The 14,252-nt window shown below is 44.1% G+C and overlaps 1 protein-coding gene across 1 annotated transcript in view; it reads right to left on the reverse strand.

Moving 5' to 3' along the window:
* LOC145337423 (NACHT, LRR and PYD domains-containing protein 3-like) overlaps window positions 1-644 on the reverse strand; it is a 111,681-nt gene extending 111,037 nt beyond the window's left edge. The window contains 1 exon segment of the mRNA XM_080182196.1: window positions 573-644. Coding sequence (XP_080038322.1) covers window positions 573-644 — 72 coding nt within the window.
* Window positions 645-14,252: the final 13,608 nt, after the last annotated feature.

The raw sequence follows: 14,252 nt of genomic DNA on the forward strand, positions 1-14,252 counted from the left end.
GGCCTACTCCTGCTCCTATTTCTTATGTTCTTAAGGCTGATTAGAGAGGGTATCATTTCTGATTCAGTATGAGCAGTGAACTTCTCTCTGTAGCATTACAAAAAGTCACAGTAAACATCTGATATTGTGACTTTTCGTCAAACACTTGAGCTACACCTGAGTATTGGTTGGAGCAGGGAGCCGCAGAGTGCGCAGCTAAAATTAAGCTCCGAAAATTAATTCCCTGTAATTTCAAAAATGAAACCTTCCCCAAAAGATACAGTAAATATTATGATAAAACTCATATCGAGGAAGGTTCAGGACCCAGCCCGGTCTGAACTGGGATGTGGGAGTGCTCTGGTTTATCTCACTCCATCCCTCTGTGAAATGAAAAATAATGGCGTGGAACTGGAGTGATCTGATTCTGGGAGCCTCACTGTTGAACAGACCACCTTCATCACTGCTCCAGCTCAGTCACTGTATAAAACCACATGGAAAGGGAACAGCTACAACAGCCAGTGTTAACATAATCAGATTGAGAAAATGCTTTAAAATAAAGAAACCTATAAAGTACCAGAGCAGACAAAGCTTACCTTGACCTGCAGATTCTCTGCTTCCGTGTGCTTTGCTAGTTTTCTCTTTGTAAACTCTTTGCTACCAGACATGATGTTCCTGGTTTTCTTTCAGCAAATCACAGTTCAGTAATTGGATCTGATCTTTGTAATTTGAGATTTGTATTACATCTCGATGGGTTGGATGTCTTCCTGCTGTGCTGAAACAACTCTCACTCTGTCTCCGTCCTCCAACTGGAAGTTGCTGTTTAGAAAATACGTCATTGAGCCAGTATAAAAAACTTTTCAAACTATGAACAAAGTTAGTTACAAACAGTTTGTAATTCATTGCTGTCACGCAGTGAGTTCAATAAGAGTCATAGAGATCATAGAGATTTGCAGCATGGAAACAGGCCCTTCAGCCCAACTTGTTGATGCCGCCCGTTATTCAAACCCCTAAATTAAACCCAATTGCCCGCATTTGGCCCATATCCCTCTATACCAATCTTACCCATGTAACTATCTAAATGCTTTTTAAAAGACAAAATTGCACCTGTCTCTACTACTACCTCTGGCAGCTCGTTCCAGACACTCACCACCCTCTGTGTGAAAAAAATTGCCCCTCTGGACCCTTTTGTATCTCTCCCCTCTCACCTAAAACCCACGCCCTCTAGTTTTAGACTCCCCTACCTTTTGGAAAAGATATTGACTATCGAGTGATCTGTGCCCCTCCTTTTTATAGACCCCTATAAGATCACCCCTCAGCCTCCTACGCTCCAGAGAAAAAGTCCCAGTCTATCCAGCCTCACCTTATAACTCAATCCATCAAGTCCCAGTAGCATCCTGGTAAATCTTTTCTACACTCTTTCTAGTTTAATAATATCCTTTCTGTAATAGGGTGACCAGAATTGCACACCAAGTGTGGTCTTACCAATGTCTTGTACAACTTCGACAAGACATCCCAACTCCTGTATTCAATGTTCTGACCGATGAAACCAAGCATGCCGAATGCCTTCTTCACCACTCTGTCCACCTGTGACTCCACTTTCAAGGAGCGTGAACATGTACCCCTAGATTTCTTTGTTCCGTAACTCTCCCCAACACCCTACCATTAACTGAGTAAGTCCTGCCCTGGTTCAATCTACCAAAATGCATCACTTCAGATTTATCTAAATTAAACTCCATCTGCCATTCGTCAGCCCACTGGCCCAATTAATCAAGAACCCTTTGTAATTGGAGATAAATTTCTTCACTGTCCATTATGCCACCAATCCTAGCGTCATCAGCAAAATTACTAACCATGCCTCTATATTCTCATCCAAATCATTAATATAAATGACAAACAACATTGGGCCCAGCACTGATCCCTGAGGCACACCGCTGATTACAGGCCTCCAGTTTGAAAAACAACTCTCTACAATCACTTCTGTCAAGAAGCCAATTTTGTATCCATTTAGATATCTGACCCTGGATCCCGTGAGATTTAACCTTATGCAACAACCTACCATGCGGTACCTTGTCAAAGGCCTTGCTAAAGTCCATGTAGACAACATCAACTCCCCTGCCCTCATCTACCTTCTTGTTCACCCCTTCAAAAAACTCAATCAAATTTGTGAAACATGATTCTCCACTCACAAAGCCATGCTAACTGTCCCTAATCAGTCCTTGCATCTCTAAATGCCTGTAGATCCTGTCTCTCAAAATACCTTCCAACAATTCACCCACCACAGGTGTGAGGCTCCATTGATTTTCTCATGTTTAGGCTTTCAAACTGAGGGCCAGTGCCAGATGTTTCAATGCAGGATCTGATAACTTAAAAGATGAACACATTAACCATTTAACTGCTGAATGAAAGTATGGTTGAACAGAGAGAAATTTATTTCCCCCTGCTTACTCATATTATGAAACTGGATCTTATTCACTCCAGCTGCCTATTGACCCTGCATTCTGTGTTCACTGACCAATATTGGGATTCAGTCCAGAAATGCTTTAATTTTAAAATTCTCATTCCCATATTCAATTTTCTGAAGGATCTCACTCTTTCTGATATCTTAAACATTCTCCAACGCTGTAACAATCCAAAGTTTAAGCGTTCTTCCAATTCTGCATCCCTCATTTCTTTCATCCCTCCATTGTCAGCCGTGCCTTCATCTGTCCCGGTCTAGAGCTCTCGAATTTGCTCCCTTAAAAATCTGCATAAATTGTCTTCAAAAGTAAAATTGCCTTAAAAAGTAAAAATTAGTGACATACCTTTCATGAATAATATTTTAATAAACCCAAAGGAGAAATAAGATGATTGATGTTGAGGTGCAGATGCCTCAGTAATGGCTTTGACTTTTGAAGACAATTTGTGCAGTCTCTTTGCATCTATAGAAGATTGGAACAATTCACATTTATCTTTCTATACGCTTAATCCATGATCTTCTAGTCTCTGGAGTGTGGCATCTGGGTTGTCAAGATGGTCTTCCTCATTCTTTACGGCAACTTATCACTTATGAAACACTGGAGTCTTTCTATTCCACTTAGAATTTGATCCATGGCACACTGGAACAGAGTAAGAAGTCTCACAACACCAGGTTAAAGTCCAACAGATTTATTTTAACCCCAGTCCAACGCTGGCATCTCCACATTGGAATAGCACAGGTACAGACGTGATGCTAAATGGAAGTCTTGTATATCTGAATAGCCCTTGGTATATCACAATTGTCAAATATTGCTGTGAATCTGGATCCACATTCATCTGGAGATAAGCATGACTAAAATCAATTTGACTGAAGTGTTGCCTTTAGCCAAACCAGTGAATAATTCACCTCTCCAACATACAACATGTTAGCTCTGGGATCAGGCATTTCCCAAGAGTTATCATTAACTCTCCTCATCAGGTGTGACATAGACAGCTGCCCAGTGAAATCCAGAGAATCCCACTGATCTCCATAACCTGATTATAGGTGAGATCCTGCTCACTGAAACTCTACACTGGGAAATCCCATTAGTTAAAGATTTACTTCCAGTGCAGGATGAAACCAGACTAATTCCCATGGCAGAGAATATTCTCAAGGGAAATGTGGAGTTTGGTGATCAATGGTGAATTAAATGATCTTCACTTGGTTTCTAACAGCCTGGCAGGGTTGTACTATGTTAAAATTTATATTTGATGGAGTTTTGATATTAAGCTCTGGTAATTTATGAATTATATTTCTCACAGCGTCAGCAGTTGACCAATGAACACTGTAGGAGGTGAAAATAGTTACCACTCTTCTACTAATATTAACATCAATGTATAATAGTGTCATTCATAAAGGTATCACCGTGAAGGGGATGACTTTTATGCTTAATATCATGGACATTTTTACATGTATACATGTTTATATTGAATTTATTTCACCTGGTAATGAATGATGGAAATATTGTCAGCAGCTCACAGCACTGTGACGACTCATGGACAGGTTCCTTGCACCCTCTATTCACTACAGACAGTCTTTATTACTTTAGACTCCAGGCAGGGAAAGATAGACAATAGCTCAACTGGTTAGATTATACAAGAAGTTCAAATCACAAAGAGATTGGCCAAAGAGAAATAGGATCACTTCACCATTAGCCACAGATCAATCCCAGCTATCTTTCATGACTTCTCAATACTTCGCTATTGTGTCACTGTTTTGTGTTGTTGCTGATGGTTTTAGTAGGTACTCATCGTGTAACTTGTCGGAAATGACAATAACCCACCTGTGTCCCATTCATGCTAACTTTGAATGAGCCCATTGCCATGTATTGGGCGCAATGTACAAAACCCTATAAATTGGAAAGTGCACAATGTCCAGGGAAAGCAGTTGGCGATCAGCTGTGTTCCCCCAGGCCTTTGGTTTGTTATTGTGGACAGGGAATAAAGTTTGTGTTGCCTTTTGTTGTACTGTACTCATGCTTGCTTGTCTTTTATGTTGCTAGGAAGCAAAAACTTCCCCTTACAATCAAAGAAGGTTATATGGTTTGAACTGAAGAAGAAGAAAGGGACACTGACAGTTCTGGGAGTATAACATCTACCCCAGAAAGTCAGAGGAAGTCAAAGTGCAAACATGTAGTGAAATTGCTGAGAACAATGTATTCAAGAGGCAGCTGGATATCACATTTGGGGCAAATGAGATCAAAGTTTATGGGGAGAAAGTAGGATGAGGCTATTGAAAAGGACAATCAGCCATGATCACAGTGAATGATGGAGCAGACTCGAAGGGCTAAATGGCCTCCTCCTGCTACTATCTTCTATATTTCTTTCCATAGAACATAGCAGAGGAAACAGCCCTTCAGCTCACGATTTTGTGCTGAACATGACGCCAAATTAAACTAATCCCTTCTGCCTGCCCTTGGTCCATAGCCCTCTCTTCTTTGCATATTCATGTGTTTCTCTAAAAGCCTATTAAATTTCCCTATCGTACCATCTCCAGCAATGCATTCCAGACACCTACCACCACTACCCCTGGTAAAGCGTTGCAGACACCTACCACCACCACCCCTGGCAACACGTTCCAGACACCTACCACCACCACCCCTGGCAACACGTTCCAGACACCTACCACCCCCACCCCTGGCAACACGTTCCACACACCTACCACCACCACCCCTGGTAACACGTTCCAGACACCTACCACCACCACCCCTGGTAAAGCGTTGCAGACACCTACCACCACCACCCCTGGCAACACGTTCCAGACACCTACCACCACCACCCCTGGCAACGTGTCCCAGACACCTACCACCCCCACCCCTGGCAACACGTTCCAGACACCTACCACCACCACCCCTGGCAACACGTTCCAGACACCTACCACCACCACCCCTGGCAACACGTTCCAGACACCTACCACCACCACCCCTGGCAACACGTTCCAGACACCTACCACCACCAGCCCTGGCAACATGTTCCAGACACCTACCACCACCACCCCTGGCAACACGTTCCAGACACCTACCACCACCACCCCTGGCAACGTGTCCCAGACACCTACCACCCCCACCCCGGCAACACATTCCACACACCTACCACCCCCACCCCTGGTAACACGTTCCAGACACCTACCACCCCCACCCCTGGTAACACGTTCCAGACACCTACCACCACCACCCCTGGCAACACGTTCCAGACACCTACCACCCCCACCCCTGGCAACACGTTCCAGACACCTACCACCCCCACCCCTGGCAACACGTTCCAGACACCTACCACCACCAACCCTGGCAACACGTTCCAGACACCTACCACCACCACCCCTGGCAACGTGTCCCAGACACCTACCACCACCACCCCTGGCAACACGTTCCAGACACCTACCACCACCAACCCTGGCAACACGTTCCAGACACCTACCACCCCCACCCCTGGTAACACGTTCCAGAAACCTACCACCACCACCCCTGGCAACGTGTCCCAGACACCTACCACCACCACCCCTGGCAACACGTTCCAGACACCTACCACCACCACCCCTGGCAACGTGTTCCAGACACCTACCACCACCACCCCTGGCAACACGTTCCAGACACCTACCACCCCCACCCCTGGCAACACGTTCCAGACACCTACCACCCCCACCCCTGGCAACACGTTCCAGACACCTACCACCACCACCCCTGGCAACACGTTCCAGACACCTACCACCACCACCCCTGGCAACACGTTCCAGACACCTACCACCACCACCCCTGGCAACGTGTTCCAGACACCTACCACCACCACCCCTGGCAACACGTTCCAGACACCTACCACCACCACCCCTGGCAACGTGTCCCAGACACCTACCACCACCACTCCTGGCAACACGTTCCAGACACCTACCACCACCACCCCTGGCAACACGTTCCAGACACCTACCACCCCCACCCTTGGCAACGTGTCCCAGACACCTACCACCACCACCCCTGGCAACGTGTCCCAGACACCTACCACCACCACCCCTGGCAACACGTTCCAGACACCTACCACCACCACCCCTGGCAACACGTTCCAGACACCTACCACCCCCACCCCTGGCAACACGTTCCAGACACCTACCACCCCCACCCCTGGCAACACGTTCCAGACACCTACCACCACCACCCCTGGCAACACGTTCCAGACACCTACCACCACCACCCCTGGCAACACGTTCCAGACACCTACCACCACCACCCCTGGCAACACGTTCCAGACACCTACCACCACCACCCCTGGCAACACGTTCCAGACACCTACCACCCCCACCCCTGGCAACACGTTCCAGACACCTACCACCCCCACCCCTGGCAACACGTTCCAGACACCTACCACCCCCACCCCTGGCAACACGTTCCAGACACCTACCACCACCACCCCTGGCAACACGTTCCAGACACCTACCACCACTACCCCTGGCAACACGTTCCAGACACCTACCACCCCCACCCCTGGCAACACGTTCCAGACACCTACCACCCCCACCCCTGGCAACACGTTCCAGACACCTACCACCCCCACCCCTGGCAATGCATTCCAGACATCTACAACTCTGAGTAAAAAACATGCCTTTCACATGTCTGTTCAAGCATGCCCCCTATTAGTAGACATTGTAACTCTCAGTAGAAAATTCTGACTGTCGACCCTATGACCATTTTATAGATTCCAGCCAGGCCTCCCCTCAGCCTCTGCCACTGCAGAGAAAAGAACCCTTAGTTTGTTCATCCTCTCCTTACAGCTCATATCCCCTAATCTAGGCAGCATTCTGGTAAACCTCTTCTGCACTGTCTCCAAAGCCTCCACACCCTTCCTGTAACGTGGCAACCAGAATTGAATGCAAAATCGAACTGCAGCCTAACCAAAGTTTTATAAAGCTGCAACATGACATCCTAACACTTAAACTCAATGCCCTGGCCAATAAAGGCAAGCACGCCATACATTTTCTTGACCACCCTATCTACTTGTGTAGTCACTTTCAGGGAGCTATGGACTTGAACCCCAAGATCCCTCCGTATATCCCTGCCATTAACTGTATACTTACCCTTAACATTTGACCTCCTAAAGTGCAGCACTTCACACTTGCCTGGATTAAACTCCATCTGCCATTTCTCCACAAATATCTGCAACTAATCTATATCCCGCTGTATCCTTTGACAATCTTCTATACTGTCCACAACTCCACTTATCTGGAGTTGTCTGCAAATTTACTAACTCACCCATGTTATCATCCAAGTCATTTATGTATATCCCAAAGAAATAGGTCCAAGTGCAGATCCCTGTGGAACATAACACGGACCTCGAACCAGAAAAAAAAACACCTTCTACCACAACCCTCTGACTTCTTTGCGCAAGTCAATTCGGAATCCAAGTGGCCAAGTCACCGTGGATCCTTTGCATCTTAATCTTCTGGATGAACCTACCAAGAGGGACATTGTCAAAAGCCATGTAGACAACATCCACGACTCTACCATCATCACCCCTCAAAAAAAAACGATCAAGTTAGTAAGACATGACCTGCCCCATACACGTCCATGCTGGCATTCCGGAACAGGCCATGCCTTTCCAAGTACAGTAACGAAATGACAGCGATCAAAGTGGATTTCAACTGTCCCAAAATTAACTGAGATGAATTGAGCGCAATGAGGTTAGGGGACAAAGAGCAATTAAAATGTATTTGTCCAACAATACACTCTGTACATTAGGTTTATAAAAAGTATATTACAATACTACTCAAAGCTGACAGCAGACAAAGTGCAAAACAAATAAGTTTCTTCCAGTTCTATATGTTATTCACTCCATTCACAATCACAGTTAACATTTAGCGTGAACATGTGTCAAACATGTAACCTGAGGGTTTATTTTGTGCCTTCGTTCTCTCACTGAGAGGTCTTAAAAGGCAGCCTTTTCCCTTTATGGTAGCTGCCCCAGATTTTACTGAGGCTCCCAGTACGTTGTTCTGAACCTGGGAATGTGTCAGTCTGCAATTACAGAGATGGAATTAAAAAGGAACTTGGAAAAGCAAAGAAAGGGCAAAAAAAAAAGAGGTCAGTAAAAAAAAAGCCAAAAGATATTTTATAAAGACAAAAATGCAAACAGATAACTAAGATAAGAGTGCCAAGGATTCAAACAAAATGGTAACTTGTGAATGGAGAGAGATGAAATGCGCATGGTTCTTAATGATCCGTGTGTCTGCTTTCACAAAACAGGGAAGCGAAGCAGAGCTCTCAGTTAAAGATGAGCGTTGTGAAATATTGAATGTGCTAAACTTAGGGAGAGATGAAGTGTTGAGATATTCACATCTTTGAAAGTGAATAAATCACCAGATCGGGATGAAATGCATCCCAGGCTGCCAAGATGAGTAAGGGAATAAAAAGAAGAAGCTTTAACCATCACTTTCCAACTCTTTGGCTACGGTGTGATGTCAGATTGGAGAATTGCTGATCTTGTAGTTATTTAAAAAGCAGCAAGGGCAGGTGGCAGTTACATAAATAGGGGTGGTTGTATGGACTCGAGATTACAGAGACTGAGATTGTTAGACGCTAGCGGTAGTTCCATGATAGGGAATGCTGTAGAGCCTGGTGGAGATGATAGAGATCGGGTGGGTTGTAATCCTATCTCAGGCCTATCTACAAATGAGAGTAGCATCAGAGTCACAACCACCCCTAACGACAGTCACACAAGTAAGAACAAGGAGCAGCAGTCGGCCATCAGGTCCCTCGAGCTTGCTCCACCATTCAATAAGATTGTGGCTGATCTTTTTGTGGACTCAGCTCCACTTAATTAGGCCTGTTACATGGGCCTGTTGTGCTTTAAGCGGCTTCCCTTTGGCATCATGTCAGCTCAGAGTCTGTTCGGGATGGCCATGGACCAAATCCTGAATGAAATGACAGGAGTCCAGTGTTACTTGGACAATATCTCAGTCACAGATTCGATTATTTTATGAAAATTTTGAGAATACTTTAAACAGTTTGCAGGAGCACGGCCTGCAAGTCAAGAGAGAAATGTGAGTTCTTCATTGAATACCTGGGTCATGAAATTGAAAACGATGGATTGCACAAGGCCTCAGATGGAGGCCATCATAAAGGCCTCAAGACCAGACAATGTGCTCCAATTAGTGATTTTTGGCAAGCTCATTCCAGATCTGGCAGCAGCATTGAAATTGATGCTTCGGTTGCTGGCGAATGGACAGCTATGGAAGTGGACACAAAAAATGAGAGGCCTCCCTGGAGGTAAGGAAGGCGTTGAAGAGATTGGAAATGTCAGTTCACTGTAACCTAAAGTTGCCACTGCAGCGTGCATGTGACACCTCACCTACGGGATTGGGGCTGTCCTGTCTCACATCATGCCAAACAAGGAGGAAAGATCCACAGTATTCACTTCTAGATCATTAACAAAAGCTAAGGAAAATTATGTTCAGGAAAAGGAAGGCTTAGGTATTGCCTTTGTCAAGAAATTAAAAGCTCTGCCATGATTAGATTAGACATTGGCTCAATGGAAGAAACCAGCAAGTGGTAGCGAAGGATTGCTTCTCTGACTGGAGGCCTGTGACTAGTGGTGTGCCACAGGGATCAGTGCTGGGTCCATTGTTATTTATCATCTATACAAATGATCTGGATAATAATGTGGTAAAGTGGATCAGCACATTTGCTGATGATACAAAGATTGGAGGTGTAGTGGACAGTGAGGAAGGTTTTCAAAGCTTGCAGAAGAATTTGGACCAAATAGAAAAATGGGCTGAAAAATGGTGGATGGAGTTTAATGCAATGCAGACAAGTGTGAGCTATTTTCCCTCAATGTGGATGGCCATAAGATATTAGATAAGGGTCATGGGTAGAGGGGGGGACTGGTGGTGTTAAGATGGTGGCACGGGCTCGTTGGGCCGAAGGGCCTGTTTCCCGGACTGTTTTTGTTCTTTGTTGTTCTTATTTCACTTTGAAAGGACAAACCAAGGTACAACATACAAGATAAATGGTAGCACACTGAGGAGTGCAGTAGAACAGAGGGATCTGGGAATACAGAATACATGGAATTCTCTAAAAATGGTGTCAAAGGTAGATAGGGTCGTAAAGAGTGCTTTTGGTTCATTGGCCTTTATGAATCAAAGTATTGAGTATAAGAGTTGGAATGGTTGAATAGGTTAGGACATTATTCCCTGGAGCGTAGAAGAATGAGGGAAGATTTGATAGAGGTGTATAAAATGATGATAGAGTGAATGAAAGCAGGCTTTTTCCACTGAGGGTAGGGGAGAAAAAAACCAGAGGGCATGGGCTAAGGGTGAAGGAGGAAAAGTTTAAAGGAATATTGGCGGTCGGGGGGGTGGGTGCTTCTTCACACAGAGTGTGGTGGGAGTGTGGAATGAGCTGCCAGATGAAGTGGTGAATGCTGGCTCACTTTTAACATTTAAGAAAAACTTGGACAGGTACATGGATGAGAGGGGTGTGAAGGGAAGTGGCCCAGGTGCAGGTCAGTGGGACTAGGCAGAAAAATGGTTTGGCACAGCCAAGGAGGGCCATAAGGTCTGTTTCTGTGCTGTAATGCTCTATGGTTCTATTCTATGGTTCTATGGAAATGGGGTAATTACAGGATCAGTCTGTTTTATCTTGGTAGACAAATTATTCAAAGAAAGTTATTATAAATGATCCTTAGGAAAGGCATCAATTTGTTCAAGAAAAGTGATGTCTGACTAACCTCTCTGATTTTTTCTCAAATTAGAGAGACACTTGTTTGATGCAGTCTACGTGAGTTTTTTTTCTGACGACGAGTTGGAAAAGTAAAAGCCATTGGATCCAAGGAAAATAAAGTGGTCATCTGGATCCAAAACTGGCTCAATGGCTGGAATCAAATTGCAATGGTGTATGGATATTTTTTGTAATTGAATGACTATCCAGTGAGAACTCCGTACTCGGCACCTCGCTGCTTGTGGTAAATATCAATAATTCAGTCCTAAATAAAGCAGATTACAAGGAAGTTCCTCTGCTTATTTCTTCACTCTTCACAGTTCTGCACATTCCTGTCTAAATATTCATTACAGCGTACCATTTTCAACTTCAACAAGCAATAATCCGTGTGAAAAGCATATGTCAAGTAGTTTCCTGACTTCCTGTAAACTAAACACAAGACCTCTTCCTGACGAGTCTCCACCTGTAAGCTTCCATTGTACCTCGGGGTTCCTGCACTTCCAATATTGCCATCAAACATTTACTGGTTCCACTACTATTGGCCATGACACGTAAACCTGACATGGGAGACTTAATTGGGGCTGGAGTGAATTGCAGAAGCAAAATCTTCCTGAGGTTGCAAATCATCCTCCTACACTGACTTAAATATAGGATGTGGAAATGCCGCCGATGGACTGGGGTAAACACAGTAAGACATCTCACAACACCAGGTTAAAGTCCAATAGGTTTACCAAATAGGTGAGTGACGAAGGGTCAGAGGCCCAAAAGCTAGTGGTTTTTGAAACCAAATAAACCTGTTGGAATTTAACCTGGCAGTGTGAGACTTCTTATTAAACATAAGAGACATGACTAAGAAGCTTGCAAGTTATATGAAAATTCGTTAAGTAGTTAACAGTGAGACAGAAAACTTTAGAATGAAGAAAGATGTCTGTGGACAGAACAATTAGGCAGAAAAGTGTCAAACAGAAATTAATCCTGTGAAGTGTGAGGTAATGCATTTAGAAAAGGCAAATAAGCTGATGAAATAAACAATATATGAATGGATTGGGAAAAGAGAGACCAAAGAAACAGAGATATGTTGGGGTCCAGGACAAGCTCATATACACGATACTGGTCAAGGCATTAAATGTCAGAAGTTACATTAATCTTATCTGCTGTCTGCAAAAAAATCCCCGTCTCTTTATTTCAGTGTAGTTTGTGTAAGTTGTGTCCCTGATCCTCTGCATCAATGAGATAGAAATTTCTTGTAACTTGCTCAAATTAAACAAATTGGAAATGTGATTGTATCCCTTTTCAGTGAGGCTTACTGCTTTACCCGCTGTGTGAAAGCTGCTGCCCATCCTCAGCATGGAATTCAATTTAAACATTCCTCACTTACTGCAGAGAAGGGAGCGGCCCCATTCCAGGGATCAAATTCAACCAGTTTGACAACCTGCGGCTAATTCAACCGTCAACAAGTTTCATTTGAAATTTTACTTTAATTCTTCTTGTTCCAGAGATGTTCAGTAAATCAGTCAAATGCTAAGAAACAAATTCCAACCGGGACTTTGGAATTTTGAGCAAATATTGATTTCCTCATATTTGTGGTTTCACTCCAGAGCCCAGGAGCCAGTTCCTTGTCAATGAGCTGAGAGAAGGACAGTTTCTGTACCTGGAGATTAACCATTTAACTTCCAAACTGAATGATCTCTGAACAACAATGGCTGCGGCTGTTGGGCAATGAGCACTAACACTCCAGTTACATTTATTATTGTAAACCAGCAACAGAGACACCAAACAGGGTGGATTCTGGCCCAATGGAGTTTCATTCATTCAGGATGACAAGTGAAGTGAATCAATGGCAGGTCATCGTCAACTGTCCTTATCGAGGATGATATGGAATTAAGATGCAGATGAGGAAAAATGTAATTAAATAGAGGGATAGGTTCAAAGGACAGAATAATTGCCTCCTGTTACTGTATTTAAATGTTTGTTGAATAATGATGTGTAAAACTTCTGGAGGATTTACACCTCCCTGTTAATTAGTTGAACTTGGATTGTTTATTTCAGGTGGTGCAACATTTTTATTCAGAGAATGGTCAGATAATCGGTTTCAAAGGGAACTTTAGAAACAATAGTTTAGCAAAAACACTTTCAATGTTCCATCCTGTGCCAGTTATAGAATCAGGCACCTACTCTCTGCCTCCTATTTGACAGCCAATCCTATATCCACGCTAACACCTTACCCCCAAGTCCATGCCCCCTAACCTTCTGTAACAACCTTTTATGCGGCACCTTATCAAACGCCTTCTGAAAATCGAGAAACACCACATCCACCGGTTCCCCCCTGTCCACTGCACTAGTCACATCCTCATAGAATTCCAATAAATTCGTAAGACACGACTTCCCCTTAACGAATCCGTGCTGCGTCTGCTCTATCAAACAATTCTTCTCGAGGTGCCTCGCTATTTCTTCTTTGATGACGGATTCAAGCATTTTTCCTACAAAGTTATGAGGGATATTGGATGAAAACATGATTTCCATCTCCAGGTAAAAGAGATTAAAGCAAACAGGTTAGGGAAGGAATTTCAGAGCTGCATGTCAAAGGGAGTGGAGATACACAGGAGGCCAAACGTGGAGGAATGCTGAGATCTCAGAGGGGAAAAACCATGGACCTATGTGAACAGGAGTTTGAAAATTCTAAGGCTGGAAGTAGACACAGAGCTAAAGAGAAATGAGGCCTCAAAGGGATATGAAATGCAGGATGAAATAGTTCTCCTTGGATGACAAAACTGAATAATTTTGGCTTATACTCTGAGTTGCGATGAATGAGAGGTGATTGCACTGAAACGTACAAGTATTTGGAAGGACTGGTCAATGTAGACAGTAAGTAATTGTTATCCATTCGTTCGGAAGTTGAAAACAGGAGAGCAAAATCTCAGGCTAAGTCGTAGATTGTTTAGAATTAGGGTGAGGTGAAATGTTTTCAATCAGAGGATTGTTAATCTTTGGAATTCTCTACCCCAGAGAAGGTGGATGATCCAGTACTGAAAATATTCAGGACTGAGATTTCTGATTTCTAATAGAGTGGAGGGATATGAG

Source organism: Carcharhinus amblyrhynchos, unplaced genomic scaffold (assembly GCF_965287045.1).
Source record: "Carcharhinus amblyrhynchos unplaced genomic scaffold, sCarAmb.v2.hapA scaffold_48, whole genome shotgun sequence".
NCBI classification, from domain to species: domain Eukaryota; kingdom Metazoa; phylum Chordata; class Chondrichthyes; order Carcharhiniformes; family Carcharhinidae; genus Carcharhinus; species Carcharhinus amblyrhynchos.